This window comes from Mangifera indica, chromosome 2 (assembly GCF_011075055.1).
Source record: "Mangifera indica cultivar Alphonso chromosome 2, CATAS_Mindica_2.1, whole genome shotgun sequence".
Lineage (NCBI taxonomy): Eukaryota > Viridiplantae > Streptophyta > Magnoliopsida > Sapindales > Anacardiaceae > Mangifera > Mangifera indica.
The window spans coordinates 13,848,766-13,873,821 of NC_058138.1; the positions used below are offsets into that span (position 1 = coordinate 13,848,766).

Genomic DNA, 25,056 nt, shown 5'->3' on the forward strand with positions numbered 1-25,056 from the left:
ATTCTCTCTAATTCTAAATCACTTATACTAAAAACGAATTCAGTTCAATTCAGGTAACCGATTTTCGAATATCAATAAATTAATATTTGAATGGAAAAATCAGCTTTCCTAAATAGTCAACCTAGCATTTGAACTGGTTTTATTCAAGACTTGAATATATCTACACATTAATTTGGTCTGTATGAAAGAAACAAAATCCAAAATAAAAGGAATATGCGGAGTCCAAGAGTTCATGGCCATACAAGGCTAACTCAACAAACCCTGCCAAACATCATAACAAGGGAGGCCAAATCAAAATCATGCCACATTCAAGGTATTAGGGATCAACAGAAGACAAATAAAAAAGCTGCACATGCATCTGCTGTGTCCTGGTGCTAAAACATCAATTATGTACAAAGAATATAATATATATGGATGAATTCAATATAATATAAAAAGGCCAGCAAAAATGGAGACTCAATTAAATTTGCAGAAGCTGCATATTCCTTTGGTACTGGAATAGCAATCAAGATTCCAGAACCAAGCTCAAGTTTCAGGTTCACATCTGCAATCAATAACAGCCACCAAAACAGAAAACAGGAATTACTTAAAATTTCATTATTAATCAAAAAAATTATACCATTAGTGGATTTTTTCACTTACAAATTAACCGAGGACAGTCTTGTGGGCTGTAGACACAACAAGGCACCTATATTATTGTAAAAAATAAAGAAGACACATTAATTCTAATCACATTTAGAAGAGAGTTACTATTGGATGAAAATTCCTAAAAAGTAACTTATAATTGCAGGTGAATCACTTTACAGATATCGAAGGTGAACTAGTAAGTACCAAGTACTCTAGGGTCTATCTGAAATGGACTTTACACCAGCAGAGATGACTGCTACTGGAGTTCTTCCAAGCTCTGTAAGATCTGATGGTATATCCATTGCTGCATAGACAACATCAATAGAAGAATAGTGCAGACAATTACTAAAGGAACAGTTTCAAGAAACATAGGATTGCGGTCTAGCCCTCCATAAACTAAAATGACTTATCTCTTCTATTAATACTCCAACATCTTTCTGTTTTAAATAATCATTAAAACAAGAACGAAAAACAATGTCTACCTCCAACCCACTGGAGGCAAAACAACAAAAATATACATCAGATGTACTCACCAAGAAAATTTGAAATCCAAAAAATGTAGCACTTCTTCCGTCAGGCAAATTTGCTGTTTGTTACAAGGGTCTCAGTGAAATTTCTGACATTGAAAAATTATTATTATTGGCCCTTAATTCATTGCCTAATTTGCACTCTGAGCATTTCCTCAGCAAATCAGTTGCAGTATTAAATGCTAGCTTGCCAAGCAAATGTAAGACCAGGATTTGAGCAATTGTTTCATCTTGTAGAATTTCTTTTTGCCGACAAGTATCTTAATCAAGTTTTCTTCACTGCATGGTGCACTTCGGTACTCCATTGGTAGGGCCTGGAATGTTTTACATATAATTGAAATTGTCAGCATATAATTAACAAGCATCAAAGTAAGAACAGAACCAATTACACAAAGATGTAATGTGCATTCTAATTAAACACCAAGAATTGAAGAAAGTGCAGAGAGCAATATTGGGAAAGTACAACAAACCATTAAGTTAGCTTGTTTGGCTACACTTCAAAACCCATTCTTCCTCTCTTCAAAGTTTCCCGAGTTTAGTTTGGAAAATACTCTGTTTCAATTATCTATTATAAATGGCCATTTGTTCTGTGCAAGAAGCAAGCCAAAGATAGAAACGTAGATCAGTCGGAAGCTCACCAGGAAAATGTTAAGAACAGATTGAGCTTTTTGTTTCATCAGAAAAATTATCTTTTATTGACAAGTGTGTCAACAAAGTTTCTTCTTCCATAAATAAGAAAACTGGCTCTGCATTTCTATGCCCTCCAGTAATTGAAACAAACTCTGATGATAGCTTCTTCATAAACATCAAAGAAATAAACGCAATACTGTGATATGCAACCATTAATAAGAAATCAAGAAACAAAGAAGCCTTCAGAAAGAATATCCAACCCGTATTTGATAACATTGACGTGTTGGACTGAGAAAATTAATATTTGACGAAATTAGAAACTAATGTAAAACATTACATGCTTTAGTAAAAAGAAAAAGGAAAAGCTTAACATTATCAGAAATTCATCTTTGAAAAGTGGGGTTATGACCTCCAACAAGTGAGGATACATAAGATATTTCCAATATGTTCAGCTCATACCATATAACATATATTTAATAATTTACACCTAATTTCCAATAAAACACACCATATATTACATGCAAGTTTTTGACAAAGAAAGTTGTCACAGCAAAAACAAACGACTTAATGAAGAAAATCAAACCACAACTCATACAAACAGTGACACAAGTGAAATCCAACTTCTTTTGTACATAACTATCTCCTCTGTTCCTTTCAGCATAACACTGCAACCACCATCATGCTCAATATTTTTGCAGACCTCCTACAATCAAAATTTGTCAAAGACAGGTAAAAGATCCAAAATTTCTGCTCATTCCACACTATTAACATTACATTTAAATATTAGAGGATGCGGAGGAGTTACCTTTGCGGATTGATGGTTGGTAATTGCAGCCATTTGAGAACTCAACGGAGTGGGAGTGGGCCTCCTTGTAGATATGAATAATTGAATCTGATGTTGGGAATGTGGGAGATCTTTTGCCAGTCCTCTTCTGTTCCCTTTCTGTAATGTTCTTCCAAAAGATTACTTTCAGAAATCTCCAAATGTTGTAGTTTTTTCGCCCCCTGGAGAAGGCCATCAGGCAGTGCACGTAATTTTCCACAGTAACTGATTGACAAAGAAGCAAGGCATGGCAAAATTGTATTCCCGTAATCCCACTCTTCCCATTCGATAATAGTAGAAAATTCAAGAACTTTCAACTTGGGAAAGAGAATAACTGATGTAGATGATGAAGATGCACCATCGCTTTCGATTCCCGTAACTAGTTTTTTCACACTCATCCTTAGTATCCATAGTGATTCAAGTGATGGCAACTTTCCCAAGGGAGACAAATGCATACAATTACTGCAAGCGTCAAGACACAATTCCCTGAGCCCGGTTAAAGACATGATCCAATCAGAATAAAAAGTGCTGCCTCTGTAATATTCTATACGTAATTTTTCTAAATTTGGATGCGGTTGCAAAGCCTCAAGAAGTAACTCATCATCATCATTTTTCCTCTCTCCTTCTCCATCTTTATTGAAACTAACCGTTAAATAGAAGAGGTTTTTCTTATTGCTGAGAATTTGCATTCTCTTAACCTCACTCACATTGGTCACATTTCCTAGCCCTCTAATATGAAGCTCTCCTCTTAAATGTTTCAAATCTTTCAAGCATGCAAGAGTACTACATGTTTTACTACCATCACTGCTGATAACGAATTCACTCAATGTTCGGAGACAAGTTAATTTCTCGATTCCCTTGGGCATGTAACTTAATGATCTTGTTCGAAGATTAATCAAATGCCGCAAGTTTATCAACTTCCCCATCCCTTGAGGCAGTTCTTTAAGCTTTAAACACCAAGAAATATCTAAAGTTTGCAGATTGTATAACTCACATAAAGTTCCTGGAAGCTTTTCCACATCCTGACCAAACAAATTCAGATATTTCAAATGTATCAATTTTTTTATCTCTTTTGGAATCGTTGTAATCAAATTCACTCCTCCAAAAATTCTGAATTCGTAACTTATGACTAATGCCCTTAAACATGTGAATTCACCAAAGAGATTTGGTAGAACATCATTAGGCATCAAATATTTATAATCTTCACAACCAATTAAGAGACTCCGCAAACTCTTGATGCTACAGATGGAGATGGGAAATGTAGCCCTGTTGTTAAGCATTAACATAGAATGTCGGGCTTTCTCATTGGAAGTGTTTATGACTAGCTCTTTGTTGCCCTCATTGATTTCTACAGTAAAATATTCGTTCTTACTGAGAAATTGAGCAAAGTCATGAACTATATCATGCATCTTGCAGCTTATGATATTTTCATCATCATCTTTTTGAAACTCTTGGAAGAATGATCGAGATGCTAGATGATCAAAATACTCTTGGCCTATTACCTCCATCTCTGTATCATTGTCCAACCCAAGATAACCTTGAGCCATCCATAATTTAATCAAGTGATCTTTCTTTATATTATGATCTTTTGGAAAGATAACACAATATAAAAAACATCTTCTAATCATGGATGACAAATCATTATAACTCAACAACAAAGGTAAAAAGAGATCTTTCTTAATCTCTTTTAGTTTCCAAATTTCACTATCTAAAATTCGTTACCATTCATCTCTAGTTCTCTTAAATCGCAAGAGACTGCCAAGAGTTTTTGCAGCAAGCGGCAAGCCCTTGCACTTTGCAACAATTTCTCTTCCAATTTCCTCTAATTTTCACACTCTTTAGGAGGCCTACCAGAAAATGCGAATTGTCTAAACAACAACCAACATTCCTCCTCAGATAATTTCTCCACAATGATAGGATCAACTGATCCCATAGTAGATGCAACTGTATCTTTCCTTGTTGTAATCAAAACTTTACTACCATGGGAGCCATACTTTAGACAATAATAAAATTGTTTCCATTTATTGTAATTTTCTAACCACACATCATCTAAAACGAGAAGAAATTTCTCGCCAGAAATACATTGATGAATACATTGCAAAAGAGACTCCAATTCAACTAAATTATCAGTATGACATTTCAATCCTTCAATGATTGATTTAGCAACTCTTAACTCATCAAAAGGATCTGATACACACACCCAAACTCTTGTGTCAAAATGACTTTTGACCTCGTCATTATCGTAAGCTAGTTGAGCAAGAGTTGTTTTTCCAATTCCTCCCATCCCTATAAGTGAGATGACGGAAAGGTCTTTTTGTTCTTCATTTCTCTCATCTAACAACTTACTAACTAAAGAATTCTTCTCAAATTCTCGACCATATATTTCAGCCACATCAACTAAAGACGTAGTTCGAATTCGTTCAGGTGCTTCTATACTCTTCATTTCCTTGAAATTGTATGTATCTTTTTTTTGGCAATAATATCTAGTTTTTCATTTAATTCTTTTATCTTTTGTGCTATATCACGGCGCAAAACAACCTGTTTGATACCAAAGCAAGAACAGAGGAAGAAGGAAGGTACCTTCTGCTTAGGAGCAGGAGCATCTTCAAGATCTCCTTCAACCTGCAACTTCATGATTTCAGTATTCCACTCATCCAACACATCTTCCATGTCGTAGGATGTGTCTTTGAGCTGATCTAACCAACGTCTCACAGCTTTGTCCTTCATTTGCCTCTCCTCTGCATCAAGTAGCACAGCTTGAATGGCTCGAAGATTGCTCCGAAGTTTTTCTACTTCAATTTTGACATTACCAACAAGACTCACCTCTTCCCCTATCTTTTGAGTAGTGATTTGAAGCAGCTGCTCCAAGACAAGATTAACAATTGCCTCAGCCATACTCAGAGATGGTAAACAATATTGAATAATTTTCACAGGAGAAGAAACTGGAATACTAGTTTTATGAAAATGGAGCTCTTTCAGGTATATAATCAATTAATTTCCTGGGTCATATATTATATTATAATGTGATGATAACCAAGTAAAATGTAGTCCCATCCACTAGCAAGCAGTGGTATTCAATGGAGCCAATCAAATTAACACTATCAAAGAAAATTGGTTCAACAATGACACCCACTATAAAAAGATGCTTGAGAGTTTATGTAAATGACGAAACCAAAAGCTGTAACCAACCAAAATCTTTGTCGCAGGCCCATACAGTATGTCAACAGGTAGCTCAACAGCAATATTTTTTTTACATAACGGTCAGTTTATGCCAAGAAGATTCCCAAATCCAGAAAGAGCCACAAATATTTATTAATAAAAGAAGAAGAAATATGGATTCGTAACAGCTCGAGAATTATTTGGTTAGACTACAATTTTCTTTTTCTTGAATTAACCAACAAATGCCACCCAATGCAAAGAAATAGCTTCTTATAGTTGTTTTTATTGAAGTAAGATACCCCGGATATCAATAGTTTGAGTTTAAATACCTTTGCTTTTATAACTACCAAATAATTAAGTCTAAATCGATTATGATTAATCAATTTGTAAATGTCGTTGTTCATAAGTAATTAATCAACTTTAGTAACATAAGACGTAAAGATTATTGTCACATTAATATGATAAAGATAAAAATGAAAAACGACATGCCGTTTCCTCAAGTTGGATTGGGAAATATTTTAATTGGTGTTGGTGGGCAATTAGACCTCTTTCTCAACATTTGCAAGTTATGTAATGCAACATCTTACTCTGCACCTATAATACTTGAACATCTCTCTATTTTAAATAATCATTAAAACAAGAACGAAAGACAATGTCTACCTCCAACCCACTGGAGGCAAGATAACAGGAAGGACTATAACATTAAACTGCACAAAGTTATCAATAATAGGATAACAGCTCAATCAAAATAGAGCGGGGACAAAGGGAGAGGCACCTTCCTTACATTTTAAACAAATTTTCTCCAAAATATGTGTCAAAGACCTTTTCTCTGATCATGACACCCCCATTTCATTGTTTTTCTAACTTTGACCCTCTTACTTTTCATTTCTGACTCTGTCCCTGAAATAGAGGATAATTTCTTGTGTGCCCATCACATGGCAAAATAATCGAGCAGGTGCTATCTTTCTAAATTTACAGAACACATTATTCCCAGTGAGAAGCTCAAGGCTCTTTATAATAAAGAATCATTTCTTTCATCTGCACATGGGCTGTCTGTCTTTGGCCAGATTATTTGTCAACCGCCTTGTCTGCATCATGCATATAAAAATTCAGAGGACCTCTGAAATATTTAAAAAAAAATGGCTGTGGAGTTAACAAAGCGTTACTAGATGTCATAAAGATACTCCATCTCATATCACTCCTTGATTGATGTAATCAGAAAAATGTTACACAAAAACAATATCTATACATGGACTTGAAACATACTCTGCTCTCCATTCTGGTGTACGCCTCCAATTCCCCAGTAACAAACACAAGGATGCCAACCTTTTGGAATGGTAGCATTCAAGTAATAGTTAAAAGAACGCTAATGTTACAAGAATCTGGAAAGAAAAACAATTGCAAAGAAATTCGTATGAGCCAGAGCAAAAAGCGTTTAGACAGTTAAGCCTAAAGTTGATTACCATAGAAGCTAAAAAACATGGTTGCAAAAACAGTAGTTGCACCATTCCCTCTGGTAGCCACCTGAAAAGCGCACAGAAGAATTCAGAGTGTCATTTCATGGCATTCCATCATCTCTTCAGCTAAATTTTCAGAAATTACAACGAATAACATTGGGCTGAAAGCCTATGTTAAGACGGTGATTGATATCTAAGCACCACTCACAACATGAGCACTGTCCCTCCGAGTTGTCTTTTGTGCTCTGCTTCCTAACTCAGCAAGGCTTTCCAGTTCTTCAATACTCAAACCTACAAATAGCAACATCTTAGCAACATGAGAAATTTAAATATTAAATCCACCTAGAATTTTTGAACCATCAGACAAGAGAAAAAAACTGCTGAGTCCAAAATTTGGTTCCAATTTTTCCATTCCACAAAGAAAACAAAAAACAACTAACTATTAAACATCAAAGTAAGAACAAAACCAGTTACACAAAGATGTAATGTGCATTCTAATTAAACATCAAGAATGTAAGACAAAGCAAAGAGCAATATTGGGAAAGTACAACTAACTATTAAATGAGCTAGTTCGCCTACTCTCCAAAATCCATTCTTCCTCTCTTCAAAGTTTCCCAAGTTTAGTTTGGAAAATACTCTGTTTCAATTGTCTATTATAAATAACAATTTGTTCTATGAAAGAAGCAAGCCAGAGATAGAGAAGTAGATCATTTGGAAGCTCACCAGGAAGATTTTAAGACAGGATTGAGCTTTTGTTTCATCTGGAAAATCATCTTTTATTGACAAGTGTGTCAACAAAGTTTTTTCTTCCATAAATAAGATAAACTGGATCTGCATTTCTATGTCCTCCAGTAATTAGACAAACTCTGATGACAGCTTCTTCACATACATCAAAGAAATAAACATAACACTGTGATATCAAACCACTAATAAGAAATCTAGAAACAAACAAGCATTGGGATAGCATATCCAAACCCCTAATTGAGTTCTTTTAACCACTCTTCTAGCACCATTTGTCCTCTCTTTGATAACATGACAAGTTGGACTGAGAAAATAGATATTAGAAGAAATTTGAAATTATATAATCCACATAATGCTTAAGAAAGTTTTCTCATTTTTAAGCCACTCAAATTAAGATATCTCAAATGTATCAATTTTCCTACCTCTTCAGGGATGTCTTTAATCAAACCATTGTGCTGCCACTTTCTAGTTATACTTAATGCCCTTAAACATGTCAATTCACCAAATAATTTAGGCAAGATATCATGAGGTAATGTAGCCTTGGAATGTTGAGTATCATTTAAGAAACCACGCATCATTCTTAATCTAAATATGGAATCATGAAATATATGCTTACCATATATTGTTTCCATCGCATGACAAATTACAAAAGTTTATGGTTAGCTCTTTAAGGGCACCAACTTCTATGTGGGTATATTCATTATTACTTAAGAATTGAGCAAAGTCATGCACTGAATCGTGCATCTTACATCCAATTACATTATTTTCAACATCTTTTTAAACTCTTGTAATAATGATCGTGAAGCTAAATAGTCAAAATACTCTTCTCCAACTATCTCCATTGCCCTATTTTCTTCTTTTTTAAAATATTTTTGAGTCATCCATAGTTTAATCAATTCATCTTTTTGTATTTTATAATCCTTAGGAAAGATAGCACAATATACGAAACATTATTTTATCGTATAAGGCAAATCATTATAACTCAATAATAATGGTCAGAAAACATTTTCTTCGATTTCTTTAAGTTTCCATAATTTACTATCTAAGATGCATTTCCACTTTTCCCAACATTTTTTAAAGCGTAAGAGACTTCCTAAGGTCTTTGCAGCAAAAGGCAAACCCTTGCACTTGTCTGAAATCTTTTTGCCAATCTCTTCTAGTCTTTCACATTCCTCAAGAAGTCTACCAAAAAATGTTATTCGCTTAAACAACAACCAACATTCATCATCACTCAACCCTTCAACATTGATAATATCAATCGAACTCATCTCGACTCCTTGCATGTTGTAATTAAAATTTTACTTCCATGGACACCATTCTTCAAACAATGATACAATGGTTCCCATTTTTTGAAATCCTCAATCCACACATCATCTAACACTAAAAAAAATTTCTTTCTTTGGATTGATGTACAAATATGTTCATAAAGTGATTGCAATTCACTTAAATTCAAAGTAGAACCTTCTAAAGCCTCAATAATTACTTTAGCAATCCTATACTCATCAAAAGATTCTAATACACATACCCATATTCTTTCATCAAAACTATTAATTACCTTATCGTGATTGTAAGAAAATTGAGCAAGAGTTTTTTTTCCGATACCTCCCATCCCTATAAGAGAGATGATAGGGAGATGTTGTTCATTGCTCTCACACAACTTATCTATTAAAATACTCTTACAATCATCTTGACCGCATATCTCAGACACATCAATAAATGAAATAGTTTGTACTCGTTCTACCTTTTCAGCCCTTCTAATTGCATTAAAACCATACATCTCTTTTTGTTTCGTAACAACATCTTGATTTTCATTTACTTCTTTTATCTTGATTGCAATGTCTTTATGTAAACTAACTTGTTTGAATGAAAAGCAAGAGGAGGGAAAGATGAAACACACCTTCTTCCTAGGAACGGTAGCATCATCAACTCCCTCAACTTTTGTTTTAGAATTGCATAGTTCCACCCACCCAACACATCTTCAATGTCGTAGGAAGCCTGTTTGAGCCGATCTAACCAAAGTTCTACAGTTTTCTCTTTCACTTGTCTTTCCTCTGCATCAACCAGCACAGCTTGAATAGCTTCAAGATTGCTTCTCAGCTTTTCAACTTCTTTGTCAACACCAACAATTAGCCTCACCTTTTGTTGTATGCCTTCACCAATGACTGAAATCAACTGCTCTAAGACACCAGAAACAAGTGATTCAGCCATAACCAGAGAATCAGGTAACTATTTGTATGATAAGAGAGCTGAAGAAAAATATGAATTTGTATGATGAGACAATACTTTAAAGGATTCCCCACCCACGTTGGGTGCATAGTGTAAATTCAAAGTCTTAAAGAACGTAAAAGATTATAAGAATCATATAGCAGGGCCCAGCACTTCATTATGTCACCCGCTAAGCAAAAGTAATGCCACGTATTAGTAGTAAAAATTGACTTAATCTATTTAATGTTAAACCCCGAGTTTATCCGAGATCAAACTGTGTAAAATATCTAAGTAATTGCAACATTCCAAGAATAACATATTAAATACTTAAAGACATCTAACATTATTAGCAATAGAGTCTAAAATTAGTTTATGAGTACTACATGGTCTTAACTTGAAAACATGTATACACGAAAAGTCTGAAGTAATTGATATATCATAACTATACATAGTATCACTCAAGTTATAAATATATGTTGTCCCTTTTTTACTCTGTACATAATATAAGTATTGAAGTAGATTTATAATCTAATAAAGTTAGGTTCTCTACTCAGCATCTTTGTGAATTAAAGTTAAAACGAGCAGATATAGTTACTAGAGCCAAAACGAATAATGCTTACTTGAAGCTGGTAACAAGTTCAAGGAAATGTAAAAGTCATAAACACTCAGGTTAATGGGCTGCTTTAAATCCTGCAAAACAAATGCAAAAAGAATAGATTCTGCATCAATTTATCTTGTAATAATTTTATGTGATAAAATAGGCAATCCTACTTTCAGCACCTGGGCCATATAAAAGGTAAAAGTTGTGTATTATTAGTCCAAATGGTGCAAAATGTTCTTCAAACATGGGGCCCAAACCTATTTGTGTTTATCAAACAAACAATTAATTTAATTGCTTGTAATGCGGTCATCGTTGGATACAACTCAAAAGGTGATGGAAAATCATGCGTATAGCTTTTTTAGGAGGATGGAAGGAGGGGTTAAGCCTACTCACTACTTTGAGTTGCACATTAATGTCTTGTTCAAGATCATCCAAACTTGACAATGTAAATGTTGGTTATTGTCATGGATTCAAAATATCAAGAATGCAGCAGAGGAGAAAATCAAATTTTAAACAACATAATATTCATCCACACAGTTAAACCAAGATCAAATTATGGATATCCTTTTTTAAACCAAAAAATACTATAGGGCATTTTAAATATTAACGCACGTTTGGAGGCTCTCTCATCTTTTAACAATGAACTAATGTGCGTATCGCTCTCCAACCTAACGTAGACTGGTGTTGAGGTAATCCACATAAGGCACATGAATATAATGAGGCGAGGGAAGAGCATTATGGGTCTGGTAAAAACCCCTTAGAAGTGAAAACATGTTTTAAAAGTGCATATGAGGTGGCAAAAGCCCGTACTGTTTACAATACAATTTGTTCATACATAGACTCGTGAATAGACATTGTAAGGAGTGGAACACCCATTACAGGGGGTGATAAAACTGGTACGACTGTATGATATATCATCTAAATGACTGGTCCTTTTCAATCAATTTTTGTTTGAAGCAAGAAGATGGATTCAGGAACCGATTGCTATCCACAAATTTAACTATACGCCATTTCTTTTGCCTTCCTCGTTCATCAGTTTCGACTTTATTCCTCCAATTAAATCAATTTACTCAACCAACTTCTAAGGTTTCTTTTCAATCATTCTCTCTAATTCTAAATCACTGATGCTAAAAACGAGTTCAGTTCAGTTCAGTTCAGGTAATCGATTTTCAAATATCGATAAATTAATATTTGAATGGAAAAATCGGCTTTCCTAAATACTCAGCCTAGTATTTGAACTGGTTTCATTCAAGACTTGAATATATCTACACATTAATTTGGTCTATATGAAAGAAACAAAATCCAAAATAAAAGGAATATGCGGAATCCAAGAGTTCATGGCCATACAAGGCTAACTCAACAAACCCTGCCAAACATCAGAACAAGGGAGGCCAAATCAAAATCATGCCACATTCAAGGTTTTAGGGATCAACAGAACACAAATAAAAAAGTTGCACATGCATCTGCTGTGTCCTGGTGCTAAAACACCAATTATGTACAAAGAATATAATATATATGGATGAATTCAATATATTATAAAAAGGCCAGTAAAAATGGAGACTCAATTAAATTTGCAGAAGCTGCGTATTCCTTTGGTACTGGAATAGCAGTCAAGATTCCAGAACCACGTTCAAGTTTCAGGTTTGCATCTGCAATCACTAACAACCACCAAAACAGAAAACAGGAATTACTTAAAATTTCATTATTAATCAAAAAAATTATACCATCAGTGGATTTTTTCACTTACAAATTAACCGAGGACAGTCTTGTGGGCTATGGACACGACAAGGCACCTAAATTATTGTAAAAAATAAAGAAGACACATTAATTCTAATCACATTTAGAAGAGAGTTACTATTGGACAAAAATTCATAAAAAGTAACTTACAATTGCAGGTGAATCACTTTACAGATATCGAAGGTGAACTAGTAAGTACCAAGTACTCTAAGGTCCTCGGAATATCTGAATGGACTTTACACCAGCGGAGATGACTGCTACTGGAGTTCTTCCAAGCTCTGTAGGATCTGACTATATATCCATCGCTGCATAGACAACATCAATACAAGAATAGTGTAGACAATTACTAAAGGAACAGTTTCAAGAAACATAGGATTGTGGTCCAGCCCTCCATAAACTAAAATGACTTATCCATAACATCTTTCTGTTTTAAATAATCATTAAAACAAGAACGAAAAACAATGTCTACCTCCAACCCACTGGAGTTGGAGGCAAGATAACAGAAATATACATCAGATGTACTCACCAAGAAAATGTGAAATCCAAAAAGTGTAGCACTTCTTCTGTCAGGCAAATTTGCCGTTTGTTACAAGGGTCTCAGTGAAATTTTTGACATTGAAAAATTATTATTATTGGCCCTTAATTCATTCCTTAATTTGCATCCTGAGCATTTCCTCATCAAACCAGTTACAGAATTGGAAATTCTCAGCACAGGTAATCAATGCACATCAAAAAATAATAAAAATTGGAAAAACAAGGCCCTGATACTTTCAGTTTAAATATAATGAAATGGACATAATTTCAGTGAAAAAGCAAAACACAAGGCTGCACTGATTAGACAATAAATATTTTGATGATATAGATACCATTAATAGAATATTACATGCCTTAGAATGGTAGAGAAAAAGCACTAAAACCTCATAGGAAAATTAATGTACACAAAGTGGTGTTATGACCCTTAAGAAAGACTGAATAAAAGTCAAAATATAAGCAACTCTTGGTCAAGAAAAGGAATGCAACAACTACCTAAGACGAAAGTAGAAGATAGAAACAAACAGTATGAAACGCTAGCTTACCAAGCAAATGTAAGACCAGGATTTGAGCAATTGTTTCATCTTGTAGAATTTCTTTTTGCTGCCAAGTATCTTAATCAAGTTTTCTTCACCGCATGATGTACTTCGGTCCTCCATTGGTAGGGCCTGGAATGTTTTACATATAATTGAAATTCTCAGCATATAATTAACAAGCGCCAAAGTAAGAACAGAACCAATTACACAAAGATGTAATGTGCTTTCTAATTAAACACCAAGAATTGAAGAAAGAGCAGAGAGCAATATTGGGAAAGTACAACAAACCATTAAGTGAGCTTGTTTGGCTACACTCCAAAACCCATTCTTCCTCTCTTCAAAATTTCCCAAGTTTAGTTTGGAAAATACTCGGTTTCAATTATCCATTATAAATAGCTATTTGTTCTGTGCAAGAAGCAAGCCAAAGATAGAAACATGGATCAGTCAGAAGCTCACCAGGAAAATGTTAAGAACAGAATGAGCTTTTTGTTTCATCAGGCAAATTATCTTTTATTGACAAGTGTGTCAACAAAGTTTCTTCTTCCATAAATAAGATAAACTGGCTCTGCAGTAATTGAAACAAACTCTGATGATAGCTTCTTCAAAAACATCAAAGAAATAAACACAATACTATGATATGCAACCATTAATAAGAAATCAAGAAACAAAGAAGCCTTCAGAAAGAATATCCAACCCGTAATTGAGTTCTTTCAACCACTCTAGTATCATCATTAGTCCTCTATTTGATAACATGAAGTGTTGGACTGAGAAAATAAATATTTGACGAAATTAGAAACTAATATAAAACATTACATGCTTTAGTAAAAAGAAAAAGGAAAACATTATCAGAAATTCATCTTTGAAAAGTGGGGTTATGACCTTCAAGAAGTGAGGATACATAAGATATTTCCTGGCTGGTCAATGTTTTCCAGTAGAGAAAAAATTTCAGCAGAGGGAATTTGATGCCTGGTTTCAGTTAGTTCAAAGAGAACAAATGTCTTAATTATGGCATCTTCTACCTGTCAGTTTCAGCAGAGGCAAATTTTAGTAAAAAATAAAAAGAATGCAACAAGAACCTCAATCTGCAAATTTTTAATAAATACATCATGTTTCAACCTTGATTCTTCAGCAATTTATGGCATCTTCTACCTGCCTGTAAGCATATCAAAATCAAGTTTAATTAGCCAGAGAGAACACGGCTTTCAATGACCCAATAAGTAGAGACACAACCAAGAACACAAACCTATCACAATAAGTCATTTAAGGATTTCACAGAAAGAATTCATTGTAGTTTGAGAAGCTCCTTCATGAATGAGCTGTCCAACAGTGAGAGAAAGCGAATAACAGTATATAAATCACTTCTACATGAGTATTAAAGAATCTCAAGAGCAATTAATAAAGCTGTGATGTGCAACATGAAGAAAAAACAGAGGAGTGAGAAAGTAAATCAACCATTTTAGTCATTTTGAGGATATAATCTCCTACATTTATACCCCTTTCCCATATTTGTCCTAAGGTCAAAATTTGAAGCTGTGATACAATACAAATTTGTAAACCTTAGAAGAGAAAAATGGCGTAGGAAATATCACATTAAGCATATTTCCATGTTTGTCAAATTTAACCTCTCCTACTCCACTTTTTCTTGGAGTACTTATTTTGTTAATCAATTACAGAACATGTAAATTCTTTAAATTAAGAGCCCGACTAGAAAATCTGTTTTGCATATTGAGGAAATAATAGTATCATATACAGAATATTAAAGAAATGAAGAAACACAAAGAGATCAATAAGAAAACATGCCATTACCTGCTCTACTCATGCCATTTTTCCTGCCTTCCTTAATGCAAAATGACACACTGAGACACTTTTTCTGGGCCTGTCAACTTTTTCCAGCATGATACAAAGTTCTGCAGAGGGAAATTGAGGCATGGTTTCAGTAATTCCAAAGAGAAAATACGTCTTAACATAGGTGACTTGCCTCACTACTTAATAAAAGAAACCTTAAATGAGTTCTTCTTGGTTTCAGTGTGGTACTCTTCTACATAGCACCGCACTGAAACAATACATATTTGTTCTGAGATTGAAATTTGTAACTGTAAACAGAAAATTAATATCATATAAATAATTTATGAAAATTTGACGCCTTGCTTCAATATCTTAGAAAGTCGGATATATTTTAAAACTTCTAAAACACATTTTCTACAAAAAAAAAAATAATAATAATAATAAAAATAAAAATATGACAGAGTACATACAAAAGATTTTAGAAAGAAAGTACTTTCCAAAGACTAGGCAAGATATTATTGTAAAAAATAAAGAAGACACATTAGTTCTAATCACATTGAGAAGAAAGTTATTATTCGACAAAAATTCATAAAAAGTAACTTACAATTGCGGGTGAATCACTTTACAGATATTGGAAATGAACTGGTATCCTTGGAATATCTAAAATGGACTTTACACCAGCAGAGATGACTGCTACTGGAGTTCTTCCAAGCTCTGTAAGATCTGACATTGTATCCATCGCTGCATAGACAACATTAAAACAAGATTAGTGTAGACAGTTACTAAAGGAACAGTTTCCAGAAAAATAGGATCGTGGTCTAGCCCTCTATAAACTAAAACGACTCATCTCATCTATTGATATCTCTGAAAGTATAATACTTGAACATTTTCTATTTTAAATAATTATTAAAACAAGAGCGAAAAACAATGTCTACCCTCAACCCACTGGAGGCAAGATAACAGCAAGGACTATAATATTAAACTGCACAAAGTTAGCAATAATGGGATAATAGCTCAATAAAAATAGAGCGGGGTCAAAGGGAGAGGATCCAGGAGGGTCACATTCCTTACATTTTAAACAAAGTTTCTCCAAAATATGTGTCAAAGACCTTTTCTCTGATCATGACACCCCCACATTTCATTGTTTTTCTAACTTTGACCCTCTTACTTTCATTTCTGACTCCGTCCCTGAAATAGAGGATAAATTCTTGTGTGCCCATCACATGGCAAAATAATCGAGTAGGAGCTATCCTTGGAATATCGCTGTCTTTTGTGCTCTGCTTCCTAACTTAGCAAGCCTTTCCAGTTCTTCAATACTCGAAACCTACAAATAGCAACATCTTAGCAACATGAGAAATTTAAATATTACATCCACCTAGAATTTTTGAACCACCAGACAAGAGAAAAAAACTGCTGAGTCCAAAATTTGGTTCCAATTTTTCCATTCCACAAAGAAAGAAAAAAACAACTATACTGCCCAACAAAAAGGGTTCAAAACTTGAGGCCTAGCAATAAGATAGAAAAAAGAAATAAACATCAGATGTCATCACCAAGAAAATGTGAAATTGAAAAGATGTAGCACATCTTCACCGGTCCCAGTGAAATTTCTGATATTGAACAATAATTAATATTGGTCCTTAATCGCTTGCTTAATTTGCTCCATGAGAATCTCCTTAGCAAAATCAGTTACAGAATAGGAAATTCTCAGCATTGCTAATTAACTAGTTAATCATCTCTGCAAATTAAAGAAATAACAAAATTAGAAACACAAGGCCGTGATACTTTCTGTTTAAATATGATGAAATGGAGAAAGAATTGAGATTAGTGACAAAGCAAAACACATGGCTGCACTGATCAGACAATATATTTTGATGATATAGAAATCACAAATAGAATATTACATGCCTTAATAAAAGTTAAAAAGAACTTAAACCTTATAAGAAAATTAAAGAACACAAAGTGGGGTTATGACCTTTAAGAAAAACGAATAAATACTCTGTTTTGAAAATACTCTGATTCAATATTGGGTAAGCTCACTTTCTGAAATGAGAAGCAAGAAGAGGAAAAGGAGAAACATACCTTCTTCTTTCTAGGAATAAGGACATTTTTAACCCCCTGATCAATTCGCTGTTTCAACAAAGCATAATTCCACTCATCCAACACGTCTTAAATGTCATAGAAAGCCTGTTTGAGCCAATCTAACCACCAAAGTCTTACAGTTGTCTCCTTCACTTGCCTTGCCTTGCCTCTGCATCAACGAGCACAGCTCGAATAGCTTCAAGATTGCTTCTCAGCTTTTCAACTTCTTTCTTTGTCGACACCAAAAACTATCCTCACCTCTTGTTGTATGCTTTCTTCACCAACAACTGAAATCAACTACTCTCTAAGACACGGGAAACAAGTGCTTCAGCCATAACCAGAGAATCAGGAAACGGTTCGGATGATTGTGGAAAAATTTGATTGACCCAATCCGGTATCTGTTTGGAATCCGAAATATGAATAAATCTAATTAATAATAAATAATAATATTATTCAATTCAGTTAACCTTGCAAATAAATACCATTGAATAATAGTAATTGGATTTTGAACTTAATTTTAAAAGAAAAAGTATAAGTAGTGATTTAAACACATCATTACTTATACTGCTAATAAGACTTTTTTGATGTTGACACTTTTGTTTTATCAACGGTTCAGGCAATTTCCAAGTTCAACAGTGGAGGGAGGATGCCCCTTTTTTCATATTATTATTATTATTATTAATAGGAAATGTTTTATTCAAGTATTAATTTTAAATTTCATACCAATTAATAAATTTATTTTCATTTTTTATTAAATAAATTCAAACATATTTCTATTTGCAATAATTAATAATTTAAAAACTGAAACATTTGAAGCATAATGATAATTTTCCTTTACCCAATGATTTATAATTAGCAATTAAATAAATTTAATATGACATTCATTATTTACTAAATATTTAAATAAATATTCAATCACAAATACATTTATTTTAAAGAAATAAGCAAATAAAATTACCTCTTATTAGCGCAAATAAGGGTAGCCTAGCAGAGGACATAAAATAATGTCTTTTTCCAATGTGTATTCTGATCAAGGTGTTTTGGTAGTGCCTTCAATTTGGGGCACCCAAACATTTTCAAGGAAACCAGAGATGGCATGATTGTAATACCTTCTTCTTTTTCCCCAATTCTAGTAATCTCGTAGTCCCATTCTTCCCACTCAAGCATACTCCAAAATTCAATTCTTTTCAATTTAGGAAAGAAAACAGATGATGAAGATGTGCCGTCATTTTCTTTTCTCAAAAATTCATTACTCACACTTTTCAAACTGTCCATTTCTCTTATATTTAAATATTCAAGGGATGGCAATTCTCCCAAGGGAGGCAAATACTTACAGTTACTACAACCATTAAGTATTAAGTGTCTGAGCTTGGTTAAGGACAACATCCAGTTGGGCAAAATAGTGTTGCCTCTGTAACTCCATATTCGTAATTTCTCCAAATTTAAAGATGGTTGTAGGATTTCAAGAAGTACTTCATCCTCCTCGTTTCTCCTCTCTCTTCCATCAACCTTTTTTTCGAAATTTAGCAACAAACCAATGAGGCTTTTTTGATTCTTTATTTCTGATCTTTTAACCTTCTCCACATCTAGTACATTTCCCAACTTGTCTATACACAACTCTCCAAAAAGATTAAGGTATTTGAAACCTTCAAGACTACATACTTTCTCGTCATTACTATCACTTACCACGAAATACCTTAAGGTTCGGAGATTACTCAATCTTTGAATTTCTTTTGGGATGCATTTTAATGACGTAGTCCAATCATTTTCTAGATGCCTTAGGTTTATTAATTTTTCATCCCTTGAGGCAATTCTTCCAGTTTAGTACACCAACTAATATCTAAAGTTTGCAAATTATATAAACCACATAATGCTCCAGGAAGTTTTCTCATGCCTAAGCCACTCAAATTAAGATATCTCAAATGCATCAATTTTCCTACCTCTTTAGGAATGTCTTCGCTCAAACTTTCCATATACCCAGGTGAAAAACTTAATGCCCTTAAACATGTTAATTCACCAAATAATTTTGGTAAGATATTAAAAGGCAATGAATACCTAATATCGTTCTTATTACATAAGAAACTGTGCATCTTTCTTAAACTAAATATGGAATCAGGAAATAAATCTTCATCACAAACTGTTATCATGACATGGCAAACTTTTTCACTATTAAAAGAGTTTAAAAGTGGCTCTTTAGAATCATCAACTTCTATGTGGACACATTCATTCTTATTTAAAAATTGAGCAAAGTCATGCACTAAATCATGCATCTTACATCCAATCACATTATTTTCATCATCTTTTCTAAACTCTTGGAATAATGATCGTGAAGCTAAACAGTCAAAATACTCTTCTCCAACTATCTCCATTGCCTTATCTTCTTCTTCTTTAACATATCCTTGAGCCATCCATAGTTTAATCAATTCATTTTTTCCTAATCCATAATCCTTAGGAAAGATAGCACAATATAAGAAACATCTTTTTATTGTATAAGGCAAATCATTATAACTCAATAATAATGGTTGGAAAACATCTTCTTCAATTTCTTCAAGTTTCCATAATTTACTACCTAAGATACGTTTCCATTCTTCCCAACGTTTTTTAAAGCGCAAGAGACTTCCTAATGTCTTTGCAGCAAGAGGCAAACCTTTGCACTTGCCCGAAATCTTTTTGCCAATCTCTTCTAGTCTTTCACATTCCTCAAAAGGCCTACCAAAAAATGCTATTCGCTTAAACAACAACCAACATTCATCATCACTCAACCCCTGAACATTGATAATATCAATCGAACCCATCTTTTTTGCAACCGACTCCTTGCGTGTTGTAACTAAAATTTTACTTCCATGGACACCATTCATCAAACAACGATACAATGGTTCCCACTTTTTATAATCCTCAGTCCACACATCATCTAACACCAAAAAAAATGTATTTCTTTGGATTAATGTACTAATATGTTGATGAAGAGATTGCAATTCACTTAAATCCTTAGTTGAACCTCCTAAAGACTCAATAATTGCTTTAGCAATTCTATACTCATCAAAAGGTTCTGATACACATACCCATATTCTTTTGTTAAAACTATTAATCACCATATCATGATTATAAGCAAATTGAGCAAGAGTTGTTTTACCGATACCTCCCATCCCTGTAAGAGAGATGATAGGGAGGTGTTGCTCACTGCTTGCACACAACTTATGTATTAAAATACTCTTACAATCATCTTGACCGCATATCTCAGACACATCAATAAATGAAGTAGTTTGTACTCGTTCTAATTTTTCAGCCTTTCTAATTGCATTAAAACCATACATCTCTTTTTGTTTCGCAATGTCATCTAGATTATCATTTACTTCTTTTATCTTGATTGCAATGTCTTTACGCAAACTAACTTGTTTGAATGAAAAGCAAGAGGAGGGAAAGAAGAAACACACCTTCTTCTTCTTAGGAACGGTAGCATCATCAACTCCCTCAATTTTTTGTTTTAGAATGGCATAGTTCCACTCACCCAACACATCTTCAATGTTGTAGGAAGCCTGTTTGAGCCGATCTAACCAAAGTTCTACAGTTTTCTCTTTCACTTGTCTTTCCTCTGCATCAACCAGCACAGCTTGAATAGCTTCCAGATTGCTACTAAGCTTTTTGACTTCATTGTCGATACCGACAACCAGCTTCACCTTTTGCTTTGCTTCTTCAACAATGATTGAAATCAACTGCTGCAAGACACCAGAAATAATTGCTTCAGCCATGATATCAGAGAACAAGGTAACCGTTTGAAAGGTGAGATAGGAGATTTGCTTGTAAGCGTGAAAATGTTAATTTGCTTTCAATTCTTTATAGCAGCAAGTAATTAGAATGCTTTAAAGGTGGTTAAGGCATGGAATATAACTTTATTACTCCAAGGCCACCAAGCTTCCATTCGGTATAAGTTATGCTTTTCTTTTATTCAATTTCATAGCTTTGTTTTAATCCCATTTCTCAAACCAAGAATCTAATGCAAGGGTGGACGGAAAGCAAGTAAATGGAAATCTAAACAAAAAGATTAATTTTGTTAGCAAAAATGAAGAGAAGGATCCGATTTCACTTTTACCAAATGAAGCCAATTATGATTCGATCGGTAGGAGTTTGAAAATAAACCTTTAAAACTACTGCAATTGAACTAGTCTATCATTTACTACCCTCTATAACATTGGAGATATGATCTTTATTTGAGCGTATTTATGCATGTCACATTTAAAGAAAGCAGTGCTAAGAAAATATTGTAGATAAGGATTAAGGACATCCTAAACTGGTCTTATTACATCAAAATTAACATTTCATAAATCAAAGTTCAATGGAGAGAACATGGCTTTGTTATACTAACTAGAGAGAATCAAAACAAAACTCTTTCTACCAATCATTGAGGGTTTGGAATAATGGAAGAAAAGAACAAAGGCAAACCAAATGACATATGTACAAATTCATTTTTGTATTCCTATTTATTACTATGGCTTACTCTTGTACTAATTGTTCACATACCCGTAAACCGTAAGGCATAATCACCTTTGCTCACTCTAATACTAATCGATACAAACCTATAAAGTATAACTCAACCTTAAAACTGGCTTGCAAGAAAAAAGTGACCAAAAATTAATAAACCACCCACCAATGTCATGGAAAAATTATATAATGATGATGGTCCAAACATAATACACTATATAAAGATGATGATTCTAGAAGAATTAACATTTGTTCTCAAAGTCCCATCAGTTACTATAACAAATTATAAATTAAAGGATGAACTGATTAGAAAAATGGGGGATCGGGTAACAGATTAGATACATTAATAAAGCCTCACACACATTAGAAGTGGTATTCTGTAGACCCCACTAAAATATAAGCTGTTAGGGTCAAGTTTATCCATGCACAAATTCAATTCCAAACTTTCAGGTTAATCCATCAGTCTTCTGTCAAATAAAACTTCGCCACTGTGCCTAAATTCTTGATTTTGAATGGACACAACAAAGCAATTATCTCTGTTAAGAACAAGCATTAGCTCTAAGTCACTGTTTAAGGGCAAACTAATCCACCAAATAGTAGTCACTCTAGGCCTCCAAAACAACATTGCCTTGTGCGAAAACCTCATCAACTTGCATTTCTCAAGCCACTTTATCACTGTGCCAAGCTTATTTTCAACACCTTGGAGGACTCATCAGACCTTTCTTTATGGAACGGCATCATGGCTGCTTACGCCAAAAACTATATGTTCATTGAAGCCCTTGAGATTTTTGATAGGTTAGTGCTGCACGCATTTTTAAAACCCGATAGTTACACTTACCCTAGTGTGTACCCGATAGTTACACTTACCCTAGTGTGTTAAAGGCTTGTGGTGGATTAGGGCGAGTTCAATATGGAAAAATGCTTCATACCCAGTTAATAAATACTGGGTTTGTATTAGATGTTGTTGTTGTTAGCTTTCTCGCAGGATCTATGCAAAGTGCAACAAGTTTGACTATGCGATTAAGGAGTTTGATCAAATGTCTGAGAGAGATGTTGCGATTTGGAATACTGTTATTTCTTGTTATTACCAAGAGGGTCAAGCTGAGAAAGCGTTGGAGTTGTTTGACAAGATGAGGGATTCTGGCTTTGAGCCCAATTCGGTGACGTTAACTACCGTTATTTCATCTTGTTCAAGGTTTTTGATTTGAAAGATGGGATTGTGTTTGATAGTTATGTTGGTTCTGCTCTTGTGGGCATGTATGGAAAATGTGGTTGTCTTGAGATGGCCAGAGACATTTTTGAGCAAATTCCAGTGAAGTGTAGTCACTTGGAATACGATGATTGCAGGATACAGAGCAAAAGGTGATAGCAAATCATGCATTGAGCTTTTTTCGAGGATGAATGAGGAAGGAGTTAAGCCTACACTTAGCACGTTGAGTTGCATTTTAATGTCTTGTTTGAGATCAGGCAAACTTGGACACGGTAAATTCATACACGGGTATTTAATAAGAAACACAATAAAAGCCGACATCTTCATTAATAGTTCGCTTATTGATCTCTACTTTAAATGTGGAAATGTTAGCTCAGCTGAAAATGTGTTTGATAAGATGAGCAAAACAAATGTAGTGTCCTCGAATGTTATGATTTCAGCATATGTGACAGTTGGTGATTATTTTAAAGCACTTGCAATTTATGGTGAAATGAAAGAAAGTGGTGTAATCCCCGATGCTGCAACATTCACTAGTGTCTTACCATCTTGTTCACAGCTAGCAGTCTTGGAAAAGGGAAAAGAGATCCACAAGTATGCTGTTGAGAGTGAGCTAGAAACCAATGAAACAGTCATGGGGGCTCTCCTCAACATGTATGCTAAATGCGGTGCAGTGGATAAAGCATTGAATGTTTTTAATCAATTACCTGAAAGGGATCTTGTGTCATGGACTTCTATGATCACTGCTTATGGATCTCACGGTCAAGCTGCAGACGCTTTGAAGCTTTTTGATGAAATGCTGAAATCCAAAACAAAACCAGACAGTGTCGCTTTCCTTGCAATTTTATCAGCTTGTAGCCATGCTGGACTAGTTGATGAAGGTTGTCATTATTTTAGTCAAATGACATCTGAGTATAATCTTAAGCCCACAATTGAACATTAGTTGTGTTTGATTGATCTTCTTGGACATGCGGGAAGATTACATGAAGCTTATGATATTCTACAGAGCACACCTGAAATTGAGGATGTAGGGTTGTTAAGCACACTATTTTCTGCATGTTGTCTGCACCGCCATACAGAACTGGGAGGGAAAATTGCAAATTTGGTCATTCAGAAGGACACTGATGATTCATCAACTTATATTGTTTTATCAAGCATGTATGCATCCATCAAGAAATGGGATGAATTATGCAAAGTAGGATTATAGATGAAAGAGCTTGGGTTGAAGAAGAAGCCGGGATCCAGCCTTTCTATGTGGAAGATAAGACGCATCCACAAGCAGAGATGGTATACGAATGTCTTGCGATTCTAGCAAGTCACATGGAAAAAGAAGAGTTGCAGCCATCTCAGAACTTAGCTAGAAAATGCACTATCAATCAGCACATTGTGGTTTTCACATGGGAAAAGGCTCCTCATGCAAGATGGTTGAAATGAAAGTTGTATTTATCATTCTTCAGGAACGATTTAAATAAGGGCAAGTGCAGGAATGCAGAAACACTTGGAGAATTTAATCTATTATTAATGTTCAACAGGGAAAGCATTATAAATCAGAGTATCGAAACAGAATGCTTGAGCCGTCTCCATATTCGATTGAAGAGAGCTGGAAGTAAATACCCACTAAAGTTCAGACAAGGGAACACTTTCCCCAACCAAACCAGTGAAGGAAAAACTCGATGAAGGAAGGGAGATGTAGAACTGGAAAAAATAAATTGTTTTCATAGATGGAAATTTTATAGTATCTGAAAACCAGGAATCCTGGAAAACATGAACTTTTAAAATGTTGATGACTCTGAAAAGGTTTTTTTTTTTGTACAGCAACCTTTGTAAAGTTCCATAATGATATATACGCGAAGACTAAGCATCGTTGATGACTCTGAAAATGTTGATGACTGTGCCTCCATCTGCCCTCAGCACATAAACGCGAAGACTAAG

General features: G+C 34.3%; 5 protein-coding genes and 1 pseudogene across 21 annotated transcripts in view; 1 reads left to right on the forward strand and 5 right to left on the reverse strand.

The window, feature by feature from the left end:
• Window positions 1-282: 282 nt before the first annotated feature.
• LOC123209186 (putative disease resistance protein RGA3) overlaps window positions 283-25,056 on the reverse strand; it is a 37,630-nt gene continuing 12,856 nt past the window's right edge. Inside the window, exons 2-15 of one of the 16 annotated variants that reach the window (XM_044627035.1) lie at window positions 17,439-17,836; window positions 16,431-17,094; window positions 15,964-16,100; window positions 15,381-15,481; window positions 14,818-14,890; window positions 14,691-14,727; window positions 14,454-14,593; window positions 14,269-14,338; window positions 1,793-1,949; window positions 1,625-1,706; window positions 1,161-1,468; window positions 832-931; window positions 643-688; window positions 283-544 (exon numbers count right to left, since the gene is read on the reverse strand). The gene's annotated coding sequence lies outside the window, so the exon portion shown is untranslated. Of the gene's footprint in view, window positions 545-642; window positions 689-831; window positions 932-1,160; window positions 1,469-1,624; window positions 1,707-1,792; window positions 1,950-6,366; window positions 7,291-12,154; window positions 12,429-12,517; window positions 12,564-12,657; window positions 12,813-13,033; window positions 13,171-13,583; window positions 13,707-13,862; window positions 13,980-14,030; window positions 14,339-14,453; window positions 14,594-14,677; window positions 14,728-14,817; window positions 14,891-15,026; window positions 15,105-15,380; window positions 15,482-15,963; window positions 16,101-16,430; window positions 17,095-17,438; window positions 17,837-25,056 lie in introns of those variants that run through there. The other 15 variants (XM_044627027.1, XM_044627030.1, XM_044627026.1 and 12 more) reach the window with 15 other exon arrangements.
• On the reverse strand, window positions 1,960-4,824 carry LOC123209185 (putative disease resistance protein RGA4). Its single transcript, XM_044627023.1, has 2 exons — window positions 2,590-4,824; window positions 1,960-2,487 (listed from the first exon to the last, which is right to left on the reverse strand). Exon 1 carries the CDS (start codon window positions 4,233-4,235, stop codon window positions 2,631-2,633), a length of 1,605 nt encoding a protein of 534 aa, XP_044482958.1. The 5' UTR covers window positions 4,236-4,824; the 3' UTR covers window positions 1,960-2,487; window positions 2,590-2,630.
• On the reverse strand, window positions 4,430-5,502 carry LOC123208566 (disease resistance protein RGA2-like). The gene is made up of 2 exons (XM_044626100.1): window positions 5,188-5,502; window positions 4,430-5,053 (listed from the first exon to the last, which is right to left on the reverse strand). Exons 1-2 carry the CDS (start codon window positions 5,500-5,502, stop codon window positions 4,430-4,432), a joined length of 939 nt encoding a protein of 312 aa, XP_044482035.1.
• Window positions 7,297-10,270, reverse strand: LOC123209188 (putative disease resistance protein RGA4). Of its 2 annotated transcripts, XR_006500987.1 has the most exons (3): window positions 9,862-10,270; window positions 7,947-8,268; window positions 7,297-7,514 (listed from the first exon to the last, which is right to left on the reverse strand). XR_006500987.1 is itself a non-coding variant. In XM_044627041.1 (2 exons), exons 1-2 carry the CDS (start codon window positions 10,170-10,172, stop codon window positions 7,502-7,504), a joined length of 324 nt encoding a protein of 107 aa, XP_044482976.1. In that variant the 5' UTR covers window positions 10,173-10,270; the 3' UTR covers window positions 7,297-7,501. The 2 variants fall into 2 exon arrangements, 1 of the variants encoding a protein (XP_044482976.1); XM_044627041.1 differs by lacking the exon at window positions 7,947-8,268.
• LOC123208567 (putative disease resistance protein RGA4) lies at window positions 15,982-21,187 on the reverse strand. The gene is made up of 3 exons (XM_044626101.1): window positions 19,303-21,187; window positions 18,548-19,045; window positions 15,982-16,100 (listed from the first exon to the last, which is right to left on the reverse strand). The coding sequence occupies exons 1-3, from the start codon at window positions 21,185-21,187 to the stop codon at window positions 15,982-15,984; spliced, it is 2,502 nt and encodes an 833-aa protein (XP_044482036.1).
• On the forward strand, window positions 22,468-24,992 carry LOC123209184 (annotated as a pseudogene).

Excerpts from the sequence above, each read along its gene's own strand:
- LOC123208566 (XM_044626100.1), bottom strand. The coding sequence starts at position 5,502 with ATGGCTGAGGCAATTGTTAATCTTGTCTTGGAGCAGCTGCTTCAAATC. Across the intron at positions 5,054-5,187 it reads CTCCTGCTCCTAAGCAGAAG|GAAATGAAGAGTATAGAAGC; the intron begins GTACCTTCCTTC and ends TACAATTTCAAG.
- LOC123208567 (XM_044626101.1), bottom strand. The coding sequence starts at position 21,187 with ATGGCTGAAGCAATTATTTCTGGTGTCTTGCAGCAGTTGATTTCAATC. Across the intron at positions 19,046-19,302 it reads ACTTCCTGGAGCATTATGTG|ACAAGTTGGGAAATGTACTA; the intron begins GTTTATATAATT and ends AGTTGTGTATAG. Across the intron at positions 16,101-18,547 it reads AATTGGGGAAAAAGAAGAAG|CGATGGATACAATGTCAGAT; the intron begins GTATTACAATCA and ends TTGTCTATGCAG.
- LOC123209185 (XM_044627023.1), bottom strand. The coding sequence starts at position 4,235 with ATGATTAGAAGATGTTTTTTATATTGTGTTATCTTTCCAAAAGATCAT.
- LOC123209188 (XM_044627041.1), bottom strand. The coding sequence starts at position 10,172 with ATGGCTGAATCACTTGTTTCTGGTGTCTTAGAGCAGTTGATTTCAGTC.